This window comes from Sceloporus occidentalis, unplaced genomic scaffold (genome assembly GCF_023333645.1).
Source record: "Sceloporus occidentalis isolate IW3139 unplaced genomic scaffold, rSceOcc1.0.p SCAF_53, whole genome shotgun sequence".
NCBI lineage: Eukaryota > Metazoa > Chordata > Lepidosauria > Squamata > Phrynosomatidae > Sceloporus > Sceloporus occidentalis.
Window position 1 is genome coordinate 3,675,423 of NW_028317033.1, and position 25,925 is coordinate 3,701,347.

The 25,925-nt window shown below is 37.8% G+C and overlaps 1 protein-coding gene across 1 annotated transcript in view; it reads left to right on the plus strand.

Moving 5' to 3' along the window:
* Positions 1-25,925, plus strand: part of LOC149288224 (glypican-5-like) — an 80,646-nt gene that overhangs the window by 41,771 nt on the left and 12,950 nt on the right. The window contains exons 7-9 of the mRNA XM_089491976.1: positions 4,031-4,153; positions 13,272-13,290; positions 19,043-19,169. Of these exons, the coding sequence (XP_089348102.1) occupies positions 4,031-4,153; positions 13,272-13,290; positions 19,043-19,169 (269 nt within the window). The remainder of the gene's footprint in view (positions 1-4,030; positions 4,154-13,271; positions 13,291-19,042; positions 19,170-25,925) is intronic.

The window sequence follows — 25,925 nt, forward strand, 5'->3', positions numbered from 1 at the left end:
CTAAATTTTTACAAAAATTCTACTTTACCCAAACAACAACAATGTATGTTTTATTTAATTTTTTAGTGTTTGATAAACATTATTAGCCTATAACATGTTTCTTCCATGCTCTTACTTATTTTAGCCATATAGTATACGCAGTCCTCATATATGCACACTGATATATATATATTTACATATATACATGCAAAATGTGAGAATCGGGTAATATATAAAATGTCTAGTTATATATCATTCTCCTCAGAAGCTATTTAAAAGCTAGCAACAAACACTGAAGATGTTAAAGCAGTGTGGAAATTCAAAATACTTTTTATAGTAATAAGCCTTACTAATTTGTAATGCCCAGCTGGAATGTACTGGAACCTAGTGTAAATTTTTAATGCAAACAGGATAATGGGTAGACAGGGCAAGCCATACTGCTGCAATCCGCATTCACATTCTAAGTCTCTGTCATTTAATTTATAGAATACATCCATACAACAGTGACATTGAGTGTGCTTGTTACAGAGAAATTACTGACCAGATTTTTCATTTCACTGCTTGGCATAGAATACGCAATGACATTTTTTTTTTCTTTTTCATGTAACTTTGGAGAGATTAAGCATCGGAACCTTGAATGTAGCATGGTATACAGGATGCCAACAGCACCTGTCATGAAATATGCGTTGGTCCTCCTCTCTCTGTTGTGTAGGCTGATTTGTTATAACTGACAATTATACATAATTTTATAATAATTTTATATATATAACATAATTTTATAAATAAAAACTTTCAATTTTAAAGTGATACATATTAAAATTAAATATGTAGTAGATGTACCTTAATTGCATATGAACATATTACAAAATACATGTCATAGAAAATACACAAGCTGAAGGTCATTGAGACCTAAAATAGCCAGCAGGTAACGTGATTCTCCATGCACATCCTACATTTTACTATAATATCTTTGTTATTCAGAATCTGTATAGCTGGTTTTCTACTTTTCTTGTAATGGCTGAAGGTCGTTGGTATGCATCTAATGCAATGTAGGTAAATCTTGAGTGCGTTTTTATTGGTTCAGCTTTTTAAATCCCATTCATGTAAGAAATAGAATTATTCTATTGAGAATGCCTGGATTTCACAGCTACTGGGTTTGTATCTAAGATCTTAATAGGGCGATCTCAAGTGATTAGAACATTTTATTTTCAGCTGGGGAATGCTGGTTACAACGTTTACCCGAAATTTGAAATGAAAGGGCAACTCAATTCAATTGTGACCGACCTTGTATAAAGATCTACAGAGTGGGGCTAAGCACTTTTATGCTTAAACTATTTCTGCCACCTAAAGTCTTTCTTTCTTAAGGATAAATCTGGGTATCGTCAAAAACTTTAAAAGAATTCTGGAAAATATGTTGTGTATAAGGTAGTTGTAATGATAGGTTTCAAACTATTGTCTTTAAAATGCTCTGATGGACACTAGCGAAAATAGCATGTATGCTATTGAATTCCTACACCAGGAAGCAACCCCTTCACTTAATGAGCTCATGTGAAATCTGCTCACGTTTTAGTGAATTGGGCCTGTTTCAGTGGTGTTATAGATATGGTTATACACCTACTGGTATATTTATTGATGTGGATATAAACAAAAAATAGACAATTACTGTGCAACACACATGACCCCCATGCAATATGTACGTGTCGAAGAAAGGTTACTACTTGATAGGGATTGCAAAATGTAGTCAGGAAGACAGGCAGATCAATAGAGAGATCATAAAAGACAATGTTGAAGCACAATAGTCAAGTGTTGTCATTCTGGCAGGCAAAAGGTTAAACAACTAGTACATTGTGCCTATAATTTTGCGTTTTTTCCTACAGAAAAGTCCTTGCACCAGGCATTAAGGGACAATTTTCAGTAGATGCCAATGACGATGCTGGGTTTATAATGTGCTGCTATTTCGGGGGAATGCTGTGCTCAGCAGGATCAGGCAGGCAGTAAATTACTGCACATTAAGAGTCCGCTCTTCTTCAATCGATAAATATTTTCTATTGCAACATTAGCTATGTCTGGGAACCTTGTGAGTGAGTAAAGGTTGCTGGTTCTGTAGTGGCAACTTGCTCTTAATGAGGGAATAACCTGCTCCCAACTATTAGTCTTTTAAAAAATCATCTGCCAGGGTGCTAAAGAGATTAGCTCCCCTCCTCTGTTTTGAAGGTTTTGGCATAATACAAAGTGGGGAGATATGGATTAACAGATCACTGTATAGATCATGTGATATCCCCTCTAAAAAAAAAAAAAATAAAGAGAGGGAGAGCTAAGTGGTTTACTGCAATTATAGCTTTAGGCTGTGCATTTTTTAGAAACAAAATGTATATTAGAGATAATAGTGATTATAGACCTGATATCTAGATGTATTCGAGGTCTGTAATCCGTTTACCAGCTCCAACCCACATTCATCATATTGTGAGATACTCATTTCATGCTACCTTACTCACGAGCTACTGATAACCCAGAAAATAATGTGTTCCATAAGTATGTCTTCATCTCTGCAACTGTATAAGCTATAGTATATGGTGCTATTATTCTGTAGTTTATATGATTACAGTGATGAAAACATACAGTACAGAGTCGTTGGGCTCAGTTGAATTATATGTGAAATATATTACAGTTTTCTATGCCTGATTGAATCAGGATAGTTAGTCTGGTTGTGTGGTCTGTATAACTATATTAAGATTTAGAGGGATGAGTTACATAGCTGGATAGTGACCCAACCCTCACTTGTATTTTAAAATCAAGGTTTAAAAATGTAAAGCCTCTTTAATTAAAATGATCAGTCTATGGGGAAAAATGCAGTCCGGAGGTAAACACTACAGAGGGATCTGATGCACAGAACTGGTTCATCTACCTGCATACAAGCCAGCAACCTACCTACCATACACTCATTATGGCCAAAGAATTCATGCATACAATATAACACAGTTACATATGTCCTATGTATCTATTCAAAACAATCCTCCTGTATATATTTAATCACTGCAGTGGAGGTTGTGTGGGTCAGACAGCCACAGTAATATATTTACATTAGTTCATGTGTAGTGTGTATGTGGAATGAGTGAGAACGCATCTGTTTTACCTCCAAGTGACCTCATGAATAATAGGGCTGTCAGGGCGCACCGTCTCAATTCCACATTGAACTAATTATAGATTTTAAATTAATACAATTGATCACAACAGGATGCTCTTCACTGGGAAAGGAGGCCAATTTACTACACTGTTTGTCTGAGCTGGTCCTTCTGCCCTCTTCCAGCATTGATCCGTTGGTAGTACCATAACATTCTAGATTCTTTAATGATATTCAGAATATATGAACATGATGCATGAATCCTTTGGGTTCTCTGGATCGAATCAATGCACAGCTCAATCCTCTGGCACACAGGTTTAGTAATGACCCAGATCAGTGTCGGTATTATCCTTTTGTTACTGTAAACCATGAAGTTACTAAGACACAAAGCAGTGTATTGCTTGCCCTTGCAACACTGAAATCGTTAAGCCGTACTATCTCCTGTGTTAGCAGATGTATTTAGTTTCCACATAGAGATCAGTCCGAAAAGCTTTGCTTCTCACCTGTTTTCATTGTAATGTATAAATTACGCTTCACTGAGCACTCCTCGTTGTTTTGGTTTGTGATGCTAGTCTCAGACCTGCCATGTCCAGGTCATGATCCATCAAATCCTAATGAGTAATAGGAGAGAAAGATACAGAGTATGGGAGATATGCTGCATTTTCTTGTTTTAATATGTTCTATGCCTGTCAAAGAAATATTTTGGATGAACAATGTTTTCTTTAGCGCCATCTCACTCACATCAAACTCAGCTAAGGACCCATGTCTATAAAAACTCAGGCCCAGGGGCCCCTTTCTGATCAGAGAGGTTCTGCTGTTGACCTCCAAGTAAACAGAGGGGTTTACCCTGGGAAAACTATGCACACCACTTTTTCATTGGTTGGTTGGCTGTTGTCCATGTTTGAACCTCTTTTATTTTTTCTATTTTAGCTATACAAATATTGTTGTCTCCAATGAACTTAAAGCGCAAGTCAGTAACCCAGAGGTTAAGGTGAGAGGACCCAATGCAGTCATCAGCCAAGTCATTGACAAACTACGTCACTTCATACAGGTATGGACATCTTTAGCCTTTATATTATCTTTTTCCATTCACTAATTGAAAAAATGAGAGTCGTCAGGAGAGTTTGCAAACTAGCTGTGGTTTAAACTTCTTCAATATTCAATATGAATGTGGCAAGTTTCTCCGTTTAGAAGGACTGAGATGTCCATTGATTTTACAGCTCCCTGGGATGGTGAATATGCTAATGTTTAACCCCTTCACAACAATTAACATGCCAGGCGCATCACGGAAAAACACCCCTATGGCAACAACTGACCTCCCTGGCACGTCATCGAGGCATTACAACAACACCCAGATTGACAGCAGGGGCCACGCATAGCCCCTCCCCCAGTCATCAACGTCCACCATACATTGTATCACGATCGCTTTCGTCACATAAACGGTGTTGCTGTAAGGCCTCAATGTCGAGGCATTCAGAAACACCAAGATCAGTAGCGGGGGCTCTGTGTGGTCCCTCCCCCAGACATCAACATCCACCATACATTGTGTGTCCACGGACGCCTGATTTAAAAAAGCTTAGGAGGTGATCAACGATAGCAAGGCATTCAGCAACACACTGAAAACCCAGGAGAGCGGTCACAAGAGCCACTGCGAGAGATTTTGAAGATGGCGGTGTCCATTAAAAAAATAAACAAGTTTCCAAGAGGATCTCCATGCTCGAACACACTTATACATCCACATCCATGTTCCATCTATGGTCACATACACTTACTGTATATATAGACACGCATGCTCACATATACTTATACATAGACATGCATGCTCACACATACTGCTCAGTCACTTACTAACCTTTTAGTATGCTCCAAACCCAACAATCTTTAGAAAACTTCTTTCAGGTCTATTAAATCATAACTCTCCTGACCCCATTGTACCCTCCCACACTCACAGGCACAATCAGTTAAATCCCAAACATAAAAAACTGACTTTTCTACCAGGTTGGACAAACAACCAAAAAGCCAGTCACTTCTGAAATTCTCAAATGTTGCTACCTTGCAAAAATCTAATAGTTTGCAACAAAAAATCACAGTAGCTCATCTAATATTTTCTTAATCCCATATTTATTTAAAAAAGATCACTTTTTAAGGGATCATTTCACCCTACTGAAAGAGGTTAAATCACTTATCCATGTTTCAAAAAAAGAAACCACTAAACGATAAGTCATTTTTGTATTTGGTATTCTTAAGCTTGTTATCAGTTTCAAATCACCCTCATCCCTGAGCAGTGTTTTTCAGGGCAAAAATACATTTAATTCCAGAGATTGTCAAAGGGTATAATAATCCCCCTGTGGTATAACTAGGTTTATAATGAGGCATTGGATGAACTATATAAATACATAAGTGATTTCTGCTGGAAGAACATTGTGTATTTCAGGTAGTCCCAGCAGGCTGTGTTCTGTGCATGTGTAGTGATTCTGGTGATAGTCTGCCTGGGGTCTATACTGAATACACATCTACTCCCAGGGAAAGGATTAAACAGAATAGTGAGTAAGACCTTGATGTTTTCTTCTGTTTCTATAAATATCTTTTGATCATAATTTATATGAATTTCTTCTCCGAGATCAAAGTGTAAAATTGTGACTTCTTTTCAGATTTCATATGGCTAATGTGTTCCAGCAAGTGGATGTGAATACATTTATGTATATGATTGTTTAATCTTTATTTCCCATCCATATTTTTGTACCTTTTGATTCAGAATATCCCTGTATACCTCTATATTGCTGCAAACGTTTCAGAATATGTGTGATATTATAATGGCCAGTTTGGGTTAAACATAGTATAAAGTCATTTTATACTGAATGTTATATTATTTTCAGACAAAATTATATTGTAGATTGTATATAGTGTTATATATTGTATTGTATTAGTGTGATACTTGGCACACAGCTGCATTTGTAACATAAGCCATTTGTGCTTCAAATCAATAGCAACAGAAATCTACAATGTATTAAAGTGTGAGTTGTATCTTGTTCATGCCCTGTTGAACAACTTTAAGAAGTTTCAAGTGAACTTCAATAGACCCATTGGGTCTTTTTTCCCTGATTTGATTAGTTATCGGCAAACAATTGGATTTTGGGCACTTTATGATTGAATATTTGTTGGAGCAGAAGGCCATTAATTTGCACATCTAGCTTTTTATGAGTATACCCCTCAGTGATTTATTTTAATTTCCATGTAGGAAATCCCCTTGTCCCTATTTGGAAAAAAATGTAACTGAAAAAGAAAACTAATTAGATCTGACTGAATACAATTGTTAATCCGTTGTAAAGGTTGAAGTTGATTGAGAATCATTTTCCTGTTAAACCCATGACATAATATTTTCTTTAAAAGAAAAAAAAAGCATCCTCTCACATCTACCTTCTCAAATATTAAATAGTTTTAAATGTAGGTGCCTGTATTCTGCCTCCCTTTTCTCCCTTTCTCTTCAATTTAATCAGTGTTCTCCTCGCCCTTTAATGGTGTGTATTCTGAATCGTGTCTCCACCCTGTAACTGAGCCTGCCTTAAAGCTACTGTCTCTACATACTGCTCAGAAAATATGTCTTTAGCAGAATGATTTCATACATGCTCCACATTTTATCTAAAATGATCTTTAGCTGTTGCATTATATTTAGTGAATCTTTTCTGTTATAGTTAGTGTGCCAGATATATACTAATCCACATTTTTGTAGTGTGGGATCTGCTTTAACTTGTTAAAGATTCTTCTCCCTGTTTGATCAGCTGGTTGCAGTCAGGAGGAAGGATGTCTTTGGAATTCTATGTTTTTATTCAAATAATGGACAGAAAATCTTTGTTCCTACTTGTTAGATTCAGTTGTTAGTGACTCATGTCTTGCATGACTGACTTTCAATCATCTCTTGCTGCATCAGTGTTTGTTTCAGGAACATAGCAGCTGCCTGAACTCTGATGTTAGCGCCAGAGAGCTTTTTTTGTCAACAGATCAAGAGGTTAGCACATACTTAAACTAACTTTACAAAATAAGCACTCGAGCTTTGTGTGTTTCCCAATAATTAAGATTCTGGGTATAAAGCCAGTAGCTCACCAGCTATTGTCAAGCTACAATCCCACAAACATTTTCCAGAGGTTTACGTGGCACCATGATATTTTGTTAACAGGTACAGAAATGGCAAAGGTAATCCATGTTATGTTACGACAGGTGTGGTCGAGATACAGGAACCCAGGTTATAGAATCACGGGTTTAGGTGTTATGCATGAATCCACGTTACAGTATCATACATTTAGATGTGATGCAAAAATCTAGGTTACGGTAACTTGGGAAGTAGGTTGGAGACCTAACCACAGTTCTTCTGTGAATTTAGGCAGTGGAGTTGTTTATTTCCCTTCATACAATCCCAGACAGACTAGATGATGTTGAGATCAAGGCTCTGTGAGGGCCATACCATCACCTCCAGGATTCCTTCTTTACTGCGAAGATACTTCTTTATGACTTTGGCTGTTTGTTTGGTGTCATTGAATATGTTTGGGGCCAAACAGATGCCTCCTTGATGGTATTACATGATGGAGAAGTATCTGCCTGTACTTTGGTTCTTTAAAAAAAAAAACCTAGGAAAAAAAATAATACAAAAACAAAATACAAACATTATTAGTTTATAGTGTTTTTTGGTCTGTGATACCTGAATGAAGGGGCTGTTTCTGTCTGTAATAAATGATCTGAGCCCTGACCCTCCCTTAAGCAATCTACAAAGGGCTATTTCATGATATGCTCTGATTCTTAGTTTGTAAGCAGAGGCGTAACTTGAAACCACAGGGCCCTGGTGCAAAAAATGCCTCCGGACAACACCGTTTCACCAAGCAACATGTCCCATAGTGCAACATGTCCCCAAGCAGCTTATCTGTGCCATCCTAACCCCCAAACACTCTGCTGGTGCCATCTTTGCCCCCAAACAGATTGTCTGTGCCATTATTGCCCCAAAACAGCTTGTGAGTGCACACACTCATTCTAACACACACACTCCCTCTTACATCAGTATAAATAAATATATATATATATATATATATATACACACACACACACATTCAAGCTCACACAAAAACACAACACGTACACATCCATGCTAACACACAAACATACAGATTCATGTTAATAAACGCTTATACATAGACATTCATGCTCACATATATTTATGCATATGTTAATGCTCACATACACTTATACATAGACATGCATGCTCACACGCACCTATACATAGAGATTCAATACAGATTAGATTTTCGGAACAAGCTATATTGAATGCGCTGTCCCTCTGCTCAGTCACTTACTAACATATTAGACGATTTTCACAACACACACCACTTTCTGGTCACAATCTGCCCAGCAATGTTGAGACAAACTTCTTTGAAGACTATTAATACATAACTCTCCTGACCCCATTGTACCCTGTCACACTCATCGCCACAATCAGTTAAATCTCAAATCTCAGACTGCAAAATTCACCTCCTAAACTAAGAGGTTAAATCACTTATCCATGTCTCAAAAAAATAAGCCACTAAACGATAAGTTATTTTTCTATTTGGTAACCGTAAGCTCACACACAAACACTTACACATTCTTGCTAATACATCCAAACACTTTCACATACAGATTCATGTTAATAAACACTTATACATAGACATTCATACTCACGTACATTTATGCATAGACATTCGTGCATTTAAAGATCAAAAGCATTTTTAAAAAGTTCACTTATACCTATGTTTTTCTCAACACAACAAAAAGTGAAAACAGATGAGACAATGATTAATGATTTCTATCAAATCTACACCAAAAAAGATTTATGCAAATGATATAAAACAGATAATTATTCAAACAGTTTTAATACAAGATTTATGCATACAGCTATGTTCCATATTGTGAACACAGATTAACTGTGACATTTGTCATTTTTCTTTTTTTCTGTGGGTGGAAACAACAGGTTTCAGACTATTTAGATAAGCTCATTTCCCATAATGTAGCACACTGTATATTTATTTGCTCTCCACAATAATTTAGCAAAAGCAGGCAATTTATTTACGTGAGATAGAAGTTATTTTGTTACCGCTGTGCACATTGATTGAAGGGATAGGAAGGAGCAAACAGTTCAGTGTGCACAGTGTGAGCTCATAAGTCACGTCTACTGCAGGATACTGATGTGATTCCACATGCTGGCTCATTGCTTATAATGCTCTATTCCAACCCATTTTTGTCTTTACACTGCTGGGCAGATATACACATGACTGGGAGTTATCTACTGAGATGACTCCGAAGACTCTTCAAGATTTTAACCCATTAATAGCATGCCATCATTGGAAATACAGAATTTCACAGCAGATAAAAAAACATTCGGCCCATCCAGTCTGCCTTTTTTCCCTGATCGCTCAGAGCTTAATCTGTCCTTGGTTTTGTCTCGGATTCAGGATAGCCATATGTCTATCCCATGCATGGTTAAATTTCCTTACCACCTTCATTAAAGTGAACCTTCCTTACATTACATATAAGCCTCTGACCCTCTTGTTTTAACATGTCTCCTCCTTTGGAATAAACTTCCATCCCGTACTTTGTTAAAACCCTTTGTCTTTAAATGTTTGTTTTTTTTTACATTGTCTCTAAATCAGGTACTAAAACTGGTCTTCATTCAATAACTATTATTAGTGATATGCTTAACTGAGTTATCAGGCTCACTTTAGTCTTAAGCACGGTCTGATTTTTACCTCACCTGAGTTTGCCCCTCCCATATTATTATTTGAACAAAAAAATCATTCCGTTTGTTAGATCTTTGTTAGATCTTTGTTTTTAGATCTACTCCAAAATAGCCAATATTAACAATCATTTTCAGGGGTGGCTAACCTGTAACCAGCCCCCCTCAACTATTCAACATCCAACTAAAATATATGTAGCTTGTGTGATTTAATCCTCAGCATTGTAGTATGGCAATATGGCTCTCATGATATTTTACTGATTTATTGAAATAGATTCTGACCTGATTAATTTAAGTTTAACCTAGCAAGATCATAAGCCTGCTTTCCTCTGTCACATTACCTGAAAAGGGCTAGTTTAGAGTATTCATTGTTGTTAGGCAATTTAGCCATCCTTCTATTGTTTGCTTTTATGACATGGATAAAACAGCGCCAGATCTGCCCTACACGAGGAATTTGACCATATTAAGACATTTCCTATACAAGAAAATTTTTACATTATTATTATTATCTTTTATTTATATAGCGCCAACAGTTTACACAGTGCTTAATACAATACATTTATTGAAGGGGTATGACAAGACAAGAATTGACAGACTAAGACAAGCCAATACATTAGGTGGAGAGAGCCCTGCTAGGAATTACTCCACCAATGGCGTCTTGACCCTTATCCATCTTTAGTTTTAAGCCATCCTGAAAGACCATACTCTTGGTAGTACCATTGTTTTCACAAATTATCTTGTAGCTTTTCAAGTCCCATAAGTAAGATAGTTTAATCACACGATGCTGACAATTTATAAAGATCCTAATCCTGAGACGTGACAAATTCCTAATTTTAACAATTCAGAGACAACAGTGAACAGGCCTGGCTATTAGTTTTCTTCATCTTTCAGTTCTGTCACTTATCTTTTCACTCTTAAAGGAATATTGCAGTTCTAGCTTCATGTAAAATACATCTTGGAGTACATTTACATGGATACCAATGCATATTATTGCATGCATATAGCATGAATTCTACAATGTACATCCTACTATGAATTATTTAGATGTATTGCCTGGCAATAGGTTAGCACATGCCAGAATAGTACTTAAAGCGCATGTACCATGCTTTTACATAACCTAATTATGAGTTAATTACAAAAAATGTGAAGAATGTTAATTATTAGCAACTGACTAGCTGGATTGTTCATTAGGGACCTAAAATGCTTAGAAAGGCGCCATAATTAATTTTAGCAACATATCAAAGGCTTGTACTGCTGTTAATAGGCCACCCACACACATAGTTATATAACTACAGACCCATAGTTTCCGCCTGTCCTTTTTACCTAGGACAGTCCGGAAATTTGGGAGCAGGTCTTGATAAATTGGCAGTTGCGGGTATCAGCAGGGCCGGCTGGGATCATTGATCTTACTCTAGCCTGCCGAAAATAAGGGGAACACGAGGTCTGTCCATTTGGACCTCTGCTTCAGTGCACTATAGCACTATATGATGCTATAGTCCAGCGCTCAGCACTCAAGCCACGCTTACTGGAAGGGAGCACTGAAACAGAGGTCTGAAGAAAGTGAAGAAAAGTCCTCTCATCTTTTAAGCAGCCCATCATTCTGTTCTTTCCCTGCTTCTGTATGTATTGTTGTAGATGACTCTTTTTGCGGACAGTGTGGGTAAAACATCAGGGAATATCAAGTTTTTGTTTTTTTCTGTACACAATGACGCTTAAATAGCAGTACAAATTTCCAACAGATCCCTCGAGATTACACAATATTTTTGTAATCAATATAATCTGGCTCTGAAATAGAATTTGAAAATTTCATGTTTAAAAAAAATAATCTGTGAAGCAGCAGAAAAAAGTAATTTGTTTGGATAATTTGTAAAACTATTTCATAACTAACATTTCTTTGAAATGAATTCATGAGATACATTTTAAAAGGGCATAATAACATTGTATCTCTTCAGACTGTTAGTTAAAGGAATGTAGTGTTACCCTTATTATTATATGCATCAGTAAACTAAACTGATTAGAAGCACAAAGAGTTTCTCATTTACTGATATTAAATGTCAATCGGTCACCAGACAAATTAGCAGGATAATTAGTCAAATCCAATATCAATACTTATGTGATTTGAGTAGCAATTTGCCTTGATAAACAAAAACCTACATCTTTATGATGTGGAAATTGGGTGTAATTAGAGTTACTGGGAACTTTCTGGTCACACATTCACTTTACCCAGCAACCATGCTGTAATACTGCTAGTTACGTTTGCTTAGGCCTAAATCACCTTTTTATTTTTCCCACGGGACCTACTATGAAACTAGAGAATTAATGATAAATTACTTTTAATATTCATGATTGAGACATTATATATACCAATATAGCTATTGGTTTGTTTTGTTTATTCTTGTCATCCTTAAAAAAAAAAAAAGAAGTTAATTTTTGTATATTTATGAGCCTTACAAATAATACATTTGTACCTGCATACAGACAGGGATTAAAATTGACCCTGACACTTTAAGGCCAATAAGTGACATTTGTGCTGCCGCCAGCTGGATACACGTGGCTATACACTATCCTTTTAAATGTCTGGACCGTTCTCAAAGAGAGATCAGCAAAAAACATTTATGTTGAGTGTTGGAGTAGACAGTCTTGCAGCTTGCATCATTCTTTCCTTCATTTTATAGTCGTGCAATTTGACTATAGCATCCCTAGGCCTTTCAGTCGGTTTTGGCTTAGTGCCCTCTCCGTTTTCAACGTCCAGTTGAATCCGGAAGGAGTTGCTTAAATAACTGGAGTAGGAACACTTCAATGTCTGTTATCGACATGGTTCACTCAACGGAGGGCATATTTAAAAAAATAAATTAAAAAAAAATTATCTTTTGGGGCCCTGCTTGTTGAGCTCCCTCTCCTCCCTCTCCTCCCTCTGATCTCTCTTGTGCTGATCACACTGAAATATATTGCCCATAATAAAAATAAAAATCTGCAGTAAATATAGTATTGTGTTTTTTTATTATCACTTTTCAAATAATCTATGAGTAATATGGAATATCAGAAAGATTCTATATTTATGCATTGTAGCCGCTATTACCATTCCGTTACCTAATGTATGCGAAGCGTGACATAAATTAATATCACATCTGCTTACCCACATTCTGTCCTGACATTATGTAGGCTGTATAATATCATAAACTACGTTTGTTCCTTCTTTTCTGCACTACATGGTTAAATGCCAAATACACAGCAACAGAGAAATTGAATTAAGAAACTTCAGCTCAAACTCGTCAGGTTTAGAGGCCAGAAGCAGTTAGATGGTGAACAAGATGTGACAGCCTTATTCTCCAGTAAATGCACTTATGAAAAAAAGCTGGTGACACAATTCAGATTCTTGATGGGCGCATTATCTTATCTTTTATTGTACATTTGCACTGCTGCTGAAAAGCTGTCAGTTTGTTAAACTTGAGATATTTAATCCCAAAGTGAAATGATCCCTGGTAACAGGGTCCTGAGATGCAAATAATTATTCCAGGAGCGTGGTGCACAATTAACATTCAGTGGAGCGAGACAGCCACGCTTCCTCCTGCAGTTGAGAAAGGTAATTGTTGTACTAGCGCTGGGCGGCTTGTGTTTGCAAGTAATTTATTGGAGGTTACAGGTTAAAGAATATCAAAAGATACACTGCTTGTTGGAATGGCACCCTTTAAGGGGTTAAAACAGGCTGGAAGTTGCCTTGTAAGATGTTCTTCAAAATTAAAGGTTTTGGCAGTACCAGCCTTTTAGCTAATAATTCGTTATTAGCTACAAGGTTCTGTCACAAGCTGCATATGTGGCCTTTTACTTGAATATCTTTATATGACAATGGCTCTGAGGAAACCCATATCCAAATGTAAGGAATAATATTTTGGGTAATTCACGCTGTGATTACATAGTTAGATAGGCTGAAAAAAGACATGCGTCCATCAAGTTCAGCCTTTCCTATATCTGTTAATTTGTTGCTGTTGATCCAAAAGAAGGCAAAAAACCCCAGTTTGGCTCTTTCCAATTTTGCACTAACCAGGGAAAAAATTCCTTCTTGACCCCAAAATGGCAGTCAGATTTCTCCTTGGATCAATAAGCTGTTTCCCCATAATTAAAGATTATATCCCCGAATATTAGGTTTGTCCAAGTATTCATCCAGTTGTACATCTGTACAGAAAGGTGCCAAGTATATATTTTTTACTATAAATTATGAGGTATAAAATACATTTGTGCCCATACCCATGAAATTAATGTGTGATTATATAAAAAAACTAGTTAATGCATAATAAGTTGCAGTGGATTCCATAATACCTTCTCATGTGCACTTCTAGTTCCATGTATACCGTGCGATATTTATAAAGGTGTCAGCTCTAGGGCATTGTCAAAACTTTTGATGAATGTTATCATTTGAGTTCGCAAATACATTGTATATCATTATGAAATACAGTGATACTGATACTCAAATATTGCTTTTAGTATGAAAAAATATATTTTTTTCAGTTTTCAGTTGACAGTTTTACTGCATATACTAAGTTTGGAGAGTTCTAATTCCCTTTTTCATGTGGGGTATTTGTTATTCTGGGTGGTCATCTTATATAATATTTTTTGCTGGCATGACACATTCTGAGATGGGACCAAGGAATTGAAGCTGTGTGTATTGTTGGAGCATAATCATGCTCTGTTGAATTAGTGAAAAGCTTTTTCCCTTGGGTTGCGTGACTTGACCTCTGAGTAATCACTGCCCATGCCATTTACCACGAAGCTGACAGAGGAAAAGCTGGTACATGTGCCTTCAATTCTGTGTAAAATGCTGTTAATTTAGGGTGAACTTCAAAGGAAGCCTTTTTGTTGCATCTAATCACAGAGAGATCGCGAAATGATACCTACATAAATTCAAATGTCACATGCAATGGACAATACTGTACTGATTACTGATTTTATTTAATCTCCAGACGCGACATGAATTTTTTAGCAGCTATGTAAAAGCATCAGGTCCATACAACTCACTGATCTGACACAAGCTCCAGGGATTTCAATGATACACAATGTAGCTAGCTTGAGGTCAATGACATTAATGACATCTGGTCTTTCTTAAACATTCATCACACAAATGATGCTCATGTAGCCACATAAAAAGAATGATTCAGGAAATGCCTTCTCTCTCTCCCATAATTCATCTGCAACAAACCATCATACTCTCATGATCTGTCTAAATCAGCACCACAAAGATCTATTTTTTTTGGTCAAATTATTATGGCTAACTTAAATATTTTCAAAATCTAAAAACCAAACCAATATTTATTTAAAACAAAAAAAATGATAAAATAGCTTTCAGATGTTTCAGGATGGAGAGATTGTATTCTATTTAAGGGCATGGTTTTATGATCCTTGGACACCTGCCAAATAATCTGCTATTATAGATGTGTGTGGCTGTTTTATAGAACTACTCAAATTAATGTCTTCTAGCATGTCTTGCGGTAGAAAAATACGAAAATACGTGAAATTCGTTTTCCCGCAACACATAGGAATAGATTTGAATACAAGATTTGAAAGATGGTAATGATGTTCACTTTGATTCAAACATAAGAAGTAATAAAATGAAATTACCGTATTGGCTCGGATATAGGCCGCCCCCGTATATAGGCCGCACCCTAAAAGTTTGGTGCTTTTTTAAAGAAAAAGTTTTTTTCTTTAAAAAAGCACCAAAAAAACATGCTGCCACTCTGTCCCCCCCCCCCAAGATATGCTGCCACTCTGTCTCCCCCCCCCGAGATATGCTCCCACTGTCCTCCCCCCCCCGAGATATGCTGCCACTGTCCTCCTCCCTGCCCGAGATATGCTACCACTGTCCTCCTCCCTGCCCGAGATATGCTACCACTGTCCTCCTCACTTACCGGAGCAGACTCCCGGGTGTCTTGCGGGGCCGGCGGGGGACATCTACGCAATACGCGTATACAACTTCCGGTGCCGGGACTGGATGTGCCGGCACCGGAAGTTGTATACGCGTATTGCGTAGATGTCCCCCGCCGGCCCCGCAAGACACCCGGGAGTCTGCTCCGGTAAGTTGGGGGGGGCAGAGGTAAAACGCATCGATGCACTTAGACAACCTCCCTTGCCGGCACCCCCCCCCCCCCCCCGTGGGAAGTGCTGGCAGGGGAGGCTGTCTGAGCTTATCGGGGATTAGGATGCAGGTCCCCTGCACCGCTGCGGGGGATCTGTATCCAAACCCCGCTGCATCGGGCGCTAGACCCCGAATATAGGCCGCACCCCCACTTTAAGTTTTTAAGAAAAAAGTGCGGCCTATATTCGAGCCAATACGGTACATTTTTTTTTTTTAAAACAGCCAAACCCTAGAAAAAGACTGCACTTTGAACAGTTGGGATGGCATGGCTGTTTTGTTTTTCTCGTGTATCTAACCAATTGTATGACGTCTGGTGACCGCGGAGCTTGAAATTGATATCACTTGGCCTTTTGGTAAATATCTAATTTAACTCTCACAAGGAATTATGAACCAAAAATATGCAGTGAAGCGTTTAGAAGACTTGCTGCCATAGTAAACAATGGTTGCAAGAACAATGCATTGATTTCTATGGTGAAAAGACTACTTTTCCAACTTTGCACAATAATCACATTTTGTACAAAAGCACCACTTGATGTTTTAAATTACATGTTCACCTATAGAATACATTAACAGAAAACAGTAACTAAGCATGTGTGTAATGCCACAATCTTCTCATATACATCTCCATTGTTATCAAAAACAAACATAATTCCTTGTACGTTACAGCTTTTGTGGACTAGAGAGCGCACCTAGTATTTGGAATTATGTAGGATGGCCATACAGTATATCACTGATTTCAAGGGACAGTCTGATGATTCGTGTCCACAGTTTATCCATAAGTTTCCCCTTTTTTCAAAAGCAGTTTGGTCTGTCTTATCTATCTTATTAGATAAGACTACAAATATATGATTTTTCTGCTTTGGACTGGGTTAGCCCTCTGGACACTAATTTATAATTATAAAGGAAATTATTGAATCATGATCAAGCCACTGTGGAGCCTTCTAAATGGGTTCTACTTCCAGGCATCTCACGAAAGGATATAACTAAGGCAACTTTGATCATGAACAAACTTCTTTAGTCTCTATGTACATAGGGCCACCATCAGATGTTTTGGGGTCCCTTACAGAACAAATGGTCTGGGGCCCCCTTCCCAGATGATCATCCCTCCACACCACTAAGATTTTCTCTTCTATTCATGTTTTTTGGTAGCAGAGATGGCGCAGACAAGCTGTTTGGGGGCAAATATGTCATTGTAGACAAGCAATTTGGGCACAAAGGTCATGTAGACAAACTGGGCGCAAAGATAGCCATCTGAGGACAAAGACGTCATCGAAGGGTTGCTGTAGACTAGTGACCCGTCTACTAGTGAGGGATAGGGTGACCACATTTTATTTCTGCCATTCAAAGGCACAGTATTGTGTGGATTAAATTACACAGATATGTATATTATATGTATATCTCACATACACATACATTTGCACAAATACATTTTATATTATATCAATTAGGAATCCTTGGGAACCACGCTGATTTCAGATTTAATAACATATTTATATTATAATATACATATAGTTATTACCAGACATAAGCAGTCTCAGACAATTAACCCTCTTCATTGCCAGACATGAGAAGTCTCAATTAAATCCTTCCATTACTTAAACATGAGCAGTCTCAGATAATAAACCCTCTCCATTGGCAGACATGAGCAGTTTAAGACAATTAACCCCTTCTATTATCAGAAATTACACACCCAAAGTAACACAAACAGATAACCACGGTGACATACACACATATCATACACACATTGGGTTTCTTACCTGGTGCTGGCTGCAGCTTACAATGAGCTCCGTGTGGAACAACTCAGCCAATCAGAAGAGGCTTCAGAACTCTAGATTGTAAGCTCCTTTGGGAAGGGAACTCTTTACCTTTCTGTTTCTGTAAGTGAGAATTGTTATGTTATACACTATTTGCTAGATCCTATTTACTCATTGTATAGTGCTGTGCAATATAACAGCACTATAAAAACCATGAAATTATAATAATAACTCTGTAGGTAAGGGCTAACCCTGTCCCTGAGTATCTAATTACCAGTGATATCTACCAAAATCATTATGTATCATTAATTTGGCCATGAGAAAAATAAACCAATAGATAAAAAACTAACCTTGAATAATGGACTTTTTCACACTCAGCTTTTTTTTAAGATTTTGAATTGCATGGCTTGAGACATTCAAGCAAAAAAGTATAACACTCATGGGGATTTTTCAAAATTTGGCTGCTTTTTTAATAAGAATATAGTCGGACCTTGTACAAAGAAAAGCAAACCATTTGTTACTGCTGTAGACACATAGAAATCATGGAGATAAAAATCCTTCAACTTGCTCTGAGATGTAGGTTGACCTTGATTTAGATATTTTGACATAGGATTGGGGAGGGTTTAAAGAATATGCTATGATTTTATATATTTTCTAAAATACGTGTTTGATTTTGATTATTCTACAAAACAGCATACATTTTCGAGGATACAGTAATCTGGATCAAATGATGTTTGTCTTAAATGATTATGTGACCTGTTCATCAATTATTGATACATATACTATCATCTTATAAACTTTTGTTTCATTATTTTGCTATACTTCTCTGTTTATATTGAAAAATAAATGAAAACATAGTTCCCCTTCCACAGCCAAATAATTTTACTTAACATATCCTTTACATAGTATGGCAGTGTAAGGAAATGATGTATTTAAGCCTAGTAACATGGGCAAAGCCTGATAAGAAGTCATTTCTTGTCCACACATCCATATTCTGTCTCAACCCAAGAATTAATGTTTATCCATATATCTGCACAGAAATGTCCCTGGATTTAGCTTGAAACAAATCTCTATTTCGTGAATCACTCAGTTTGATGGTTCTTTAAAAAATTGTGAATTATACATTACATTTATTTATAAAGCGCTGGCCGATTCCGCAGCGCTGTTACATTCATTAGAACAATTTATAAACACATACAATTATCTGTGTGAATGCTGAAACTTTGTAGATTTTTTTAAACAACTTCAGCTACATGCCAGTGTTGAAATGTGCATTGTTAACTTTGCAGGTGGGCAATGATAAGAAGATGAAACCAAAGAGATGGCGGTTTGGAGAGGGCAGTGGAGGGGGGGAGAGACCAGAAGATTCAGGTCCTAGTGGAGATTGTGATGATGAAGATGGCTGTCAAGGGTCTGGAGAGGAAGAAACCAGAGGTAAACATTGCTTGTGTCTTAATGCCTGATTTTAGATCAGGTATCATTACTGGTTCAAGTTTAGCTAATTTGTTTCTGGCAAGCACAAGAGGTAGCGTGCTAATTATGGAGTGATCTGCATACACATTTGCATTCGTTCATAGTGATAGCTTTTCAGATTGTAGGTTTATGAGCGGGGACCCTCATAATCCCACCATTATTTCCTGGAACATTGTACAAAAGTGCCGTAAAGGCTATATGGCAAGCTTGCAAACAGGATCCTCAACTCTTGTTCTATATGTGTAAATGTATGTTTGTTATGTATTTGTTAACCACTTAAACTTTAAATTGTACAGTGCTATGGAATATGTTAGTGCTTAATAAGTAAAGGATAATCATACATAATAAAAGCATTATTATATTTTATTTAATTTTATATAGAGAGGGTGTATCTAGTATGTGGTAAAGCCAGGGCCCCATTAGCCCCTTGCCTCCTCCTTTAACTGAAACGCGCTGGCATACATTTTTACACACATTTTTTTACATACATTTGCACAAACATATACTTACAACATCATGCTAACACATACTCCCTCTCACAGGCACTTACACATACACATTCATGCTCACATTCACAGATACACATTCATGCTCACACACTTATACACAAACATACACACTTATACTCACACACACACTTACACATAGACATGCATGCACACACGCAAACACACTTATACATAGACTCACTCTAACATACATACAGTCATGCATACATATGTGCATACTACCTCCCTTACCCTCTCTCTCTCACACCTGCAGCTTTTTCTCTGGCTACTTAGCATTACGTAAAATTAGGTTACTTGACTCGCTTCATTCTTGCCTTTCTGAGGTAGTCCAAAATTGTTCTCATAGGGCTGGTTCGATCTGGAGTGGCCCAGTCTAGGTAGGACCGTCTCTTTTTGTGAACAATTTTAGAAAGGCCAAAGTAGAGATTACCCCACTGCCCCCCTCCCCTGGACCAGCCCTCCCCTACTATCCTTCCATGGTGTGCACTGCACATGATAAGCCCAGTGCACATGTCCTCTGAGAAGACCCCTCAATACAAACAGAATTATTTAGCTTTCAAATGAAATATTATATAATGTAAAACGTGAATTTAGTATTAATAATAAGTAATTTGCTGTGGAATATAGCTTCATATTTTGTTCTTTTATTTTCCTCTTGTGCTTAATAATGAATTCTCGCAACTTGAAACCTACTCTAAATGTCAAGTAAATGTCAAGGAAAATTAAAATATAAAAATGTTTGCGTGATAATCATTTCATTTGCTCAGATTTAAAGCAATAACTCAATTATAGTTTGAATATATCCCAATGTAATAACCCATTGACAGGACTATAACTTAAGCATCCTGAGTCATCCTTGACTTAAAGAGGTCATCATTGTATTTTTTCCCTTTTTTCCATTCCCCGATGTACCTTAGATGTCTGGCCAAGTGGGTTCACATTTTGTTTATAGACTGGTCTTTAAGGCAGATACCAACTAAATCATAGTCTGTGTAGTGAGACAGTTCTGTGGTACTCTCTTTGGGTGTGCTGTGTATTTACTGATTTCTTGACTATGATCATACCTGAGAAGTGAGCTAGACCTGTGTTTATTTAAATACTAACCCTTTAATAGCTCACAGCTATTAACCAATTGTCTCTAATACTGGTCGATTAGCAAACCTTGATTTCTCATGCTGTACCAGGCCTAAGGCCAGAGGACCAAGCTTTTCCTATACCCACTTGATCTTATCCAAAAGGCAGAGAAGCGAAATATTAACACGTTGTCACAGAGCTGGATAGCGACTACCTCCACTGACTTGTGCTCCCTTATCCTGGGACAACACACTATTTCTCCGGTTTCCCAGTCACTAGCCGAGACTCAGTGTAGGTAATAACCAAAATGAAGACTGCTTTATTTTTCACACAAAGGGCTGGATATAGGCAGCAAAGCACACATTAATATAAAACAAGATATTGGGATACAAACCACCCCCTTAATCTGCCTCCCAGAGACAACAGGGTCAGTAAAAGAAATGAACAATATAAAAGGGCCCCAACCTCCACTATCTATTCCTGGCCGAAATCAGTTACAAGGTTTGGTAGCCGGGGTAAATGTCTGTAGTGGTGGAACTGGGGGGGTGGGGCTGACTTATACAACACATTAATGCACCATGGGGTGAGGGGAGTCTGACATTAAACTGAAACAATGGCGGTCACTCCCTGGTTGCAGAACCTGGCTGTCTGCCAGAGATAATCCCCTCAGCAAGTGATGCTTCTGGGGATAGATACAGAAGTCTTTACAAAGCCAGGGCCCATAGTCGTTAGGGAGGAGACTGGCTCTCAGGCCGCTCCAGTGGGCCCAGTGATGGAGGGTTCCGTCACACACATTGCTAACCAAAATTTAGTATTTAATTTTCTCTTGTAATGGTCTTATGTGGTGGGAGATCCTGTGTCCAGTTGGTGGAATTAGGGTAGTAAGTAGCAAGGAGTATGTTGACGGTGTGTTTAGAGGTGTGGCTACTGGTGAGGCTTAAGCCACCAATAGATGGTTATTGATATAACCTAGTAAAGCATTTAGAAGAATATATTTTATTTACACAATTTAATACAAAAACACATTTCTGCTTTTTCTGTAAAAATTACTGTAACCTTTAATAATGTAGAATACTGTGATACACTAGATTAGAGGATTAATGGTGATAAATTGCAATCTAGATCTTAATTTCTGACATTAGCATTGCATTTTACAGTGTTTTCCACCAAGCTGTGAACACAATAAAGGAGATGTGTAGCTCAAGCTGACTGGTCTAGTGAATTTGGGCGTTTAATCCAAAAACACAGAGCAGGATATGTGTACACTGTGAGGAATTATGAATTATTTCATTGTCCGTCCTGAGTTGTGCGCTTGTCCATTCATGTATAGGACCCATATACAAGGCCCCATTTGTTTAATTTCTGTTCTTTTACTTAACTGCAGACCCCCTCTTTTTGGCCAAGGACCGTTCCTTTCTTCACAAAGAATTAGCCCTGATCTATTTGACATGGTTGTCAGGTCATGCTCTCCAGCCCACAACTTGGCTTTGTTCAGCCTGTACACATTTTCTCATCATGGTCTTTTATTCCAAACAAAAAGGCATACTGAAACCAATTTTCTAGTCTCTGTCCGTCCTGAACCTAGTGTCTTGAAGATAATGCATGACCTTGATTATTTGATGTTGGAAGGAAATGGAAAATGTTAACATGTACTTGAGATCTAGTGGCCACTCCTATGTTTAAGCAGATACCATAGGGGTAAAATGTGTGAGGGTTACTTACAGTATTATATTGGTTTACTTATATTGTCAGTATAACAAAAAGTTCTCTTTAAGACAATACTGAGCCATTGGTATAACTACAGTGGTCACAGCTAGCGCAGCTGCAGCTAGTGCCTCTAGGGAGCCTGGTGACACCCTGCATTTATGCTATGTTCCTCCGATCTTAACCTTGCTAAAGAAACCTACTTCTCCTCCCTGTCACATAACCCTAAACTACTCTTTAGCACTTTCAATTCCCTTCTTCGACCTATCCCTACTATCCCTTCCACTAACCTTAATGCCTCTGACTTTTCCACATATTTCAATAATAAAATATGACATATCTGTACAGTCACCGCCGTCTGACCCTCCCTCTGACTATGCGCCCTTCCACCCACTGACCTCTTCTCCCTTCACTACATTGCATCAATTATCTTCTGTCACTGAAGAGGAGGTACGTTCTCTTCTTCTTTCCTCTTGTCCCTCCACTAGCCCCCTTGATCCCTTCCCATCTCACCCAATCTCTTTCATGTACTCGTGTCTCTACTCTAGCTAACATCTTCAATCCCTCCCTTACTACTGGATCTGTCCCATTCGTCTTATAATCGAGCAAATACGGTAATTGTTTATACCCAATTAGATATGTTTCTTGATTCCAACTCCCTACTTGACCCTCTTCAATCTGGTTTTCGCCCTTGACACTCTACTGAGACTGTCCCTTACTAAAGTTACAAATGACCTACTCACTGCTAAATCCAAGGGCCACTACTTCATGCTAATCCTACTGGACCTTTCTGCTGCTTTTGACACTGTGGACCCTCTTCTTCTTCCAAACTCTTCATGCTCTTGGTCTTCGTGACACTGCTCTCTCCTGGTTCACTTCCTATCTCTCTGATCGTACTTCAAGGGCTGCACCTATATTCTGGAATGCCCTCCCTTGGCCTATCCGTCTTTCTCCCTGCCCTTATTTCTTCACCCTAAATCCCTCTAGATTGTAAACTCGTTTGAGCAGGGCCCTCCTCACCTGTTGTCTCTGTAAGTCAAATTGTTATGTTACATACTGCTTGTCCACCCATTGTACAGCGCTACGGAATTGGATGGCGCTATATAAAATAAATAATAATAATAACTTTGCAACATATGCTTTAAATGGCATTTTCCAGGAAAAACTACTAATGAGAATGATTTGTGGAATAATCATAGACAACAGATTTAGCAACAGTGTGCAATGCCAGTCAGCAGCTGTAAAGGCTGAAGATATTGGAATGTACAAAACGGGTTATTGAGTCATGGGAGGAGGATATTATCTTGGCTCTTTACAAGTCAGTTGTAAGATCTCACCTTGAATATGCCATGCAATTGTGTGCATCTATCTTTCTAGTTCTTTATACATTAAAGAACTAGAAAAGTGCAAAGGAGCGCTACAAAATAAGGGGACTGGGATATTAGTTATGAATAGAGACTTCAAAAGTTGCATCCATGTACTCTACAAAACTGTAGAGTACCAGACACCAGAGTCTGTGCTGGTGTAGAAACCTTCTTTCCTCTAGCCGTAGAGGATGTCCCCTTGTTATAGATACAGTCCTGGGTATACATAGGTCCTGGGAGTGATCTCAGTACTGTCCCCTTATATATTTATACATAGTTATTAAGTCCCCCTTATTACTCTGGTTGCCTGTGTTTGAACCCTCTCCAGCTCCACTATATCTTTCTTGTACACTGGTGCCCAGTACTGTACACAGTATTCCATGTGTGGTCTGACTAGTGACTTGTACAGTGGTAGAATTATTTCCTTGTCGTGGGCATCTATGCCCCTTTTGATGCACCCCATGATTTTATTTGCCTTAGCAGCAGCTGCCTGACACTGGTCGCTACAGGTAAATTTACTGTTAACTAAAACTCCTAAGTCCTTTTCCATGTCATTCGTCTCCAGTGTTTTCCCATATAATACATATTCCCAGCCTGGATTTTTCTTCCCCATGTGCATAACCTTACATTTATCTGTGTTGAACCTCATCTGCCACATACCAGCCCAAGCCTCCAACCTATCCAGATCCATTTGTAACCGTGCACTGTCCTCTATTGTGTTAACCACGTTACAGAGCTTAGTATCGTCTGCAAAGATTGATACTTTACTATAAAATCCCTCTACAAGGTCATTAATAAATATATTAAAAAGAATAGGACCCACAACTGACCCCTGTGGTACCCCACTAGTAACAGTCACCCAACTCAGAGTATGTACCATTAATAACCAACCTCTGTTTCCTATAACTGAGCCAGTTACTTACCCACATACACACATTTTCCCCCAGCCCAAGCATTCTCATTTTATGTACCAGCCTTTTATGTGGCACCGTATCAAATGCTTTGGAAAAATCAAGATATACGACATCCAGCGATTCACCCCGATCCAGTTTTGAGCTCACCTCCTCATAAAAGCTGATCAGGTTAGTTTGACAGGACCGATCCCTTGTAAACCCATGCTGATATGGAGTCATACATTTATTTTCAATGAGATACTCCAAAATAGCATCTCTTAGTTTACACAGTTTACATACAACAGAGGTTAAACTAACAGGCCTATAATTCCCCGGGTCACTTTTTGCCCCCTTTTTGAATATTGGCACAACATTTGCTATGCGCCAGTCCTGGGGAACAGACCCTATCACTATAGAGTCCTTGAATATTTGAAATAGGGGTCTGTCTATTACATTACTTAACTCCCTTAGAACGCGGGGGTGAATGCCATCTGGACCAGAGAAGAATATATTTAATATATTAGCTTTTTCCTAAGGAGTTCTTTATAGTAAGGGCAATAAAGGTATGGAATTCACTGTTAATTTAGGTGGCGCTATCAAATACAATAGATGCCTTCAAAAAGGGTTTGGATATTTATTTTTTTTTTAGAAGCAGAACATACAGGGCTATAAATAATTGAAAAAACACTAATATTGTAGAGCTTCTTGATGCAAAGTGGCAAAATTCCAAAACTATCTCGATTGGGTTTTTGCCTTCTTTTGTATCAAAAGCAGGAAGGATAAGTAGAAGGGTTGAACTTGATGGATTTAGGACTAGTTTCAACCTAAATGACTATGTTACTATGTACAATATAGGCAAAAACTAATTGAACATCAAAGAACTTGTGTTGTTTTTGGTTCAAAATTTCTGATTTACTGATCTTACTGTCTACAGTGCAATATGATTCTGGGTGATTCTAAGTTGTATTTATTGTCCTGTCTGTTCTAACAAGCGTATACCTCCTCAAGGGAATTATTCCCATACCATTTAAATATGCTTCACATTTTGTAATGTATGTTCAAATCCTCTTATATAAAATATAAAGGTTTGTATGTGACTTAAAAAAAAGCTTTTAGTGATTTGGACACTCCAGGAGAGAAATGTGTTGAGCCTTTGACTGTTTTTAGATGTTT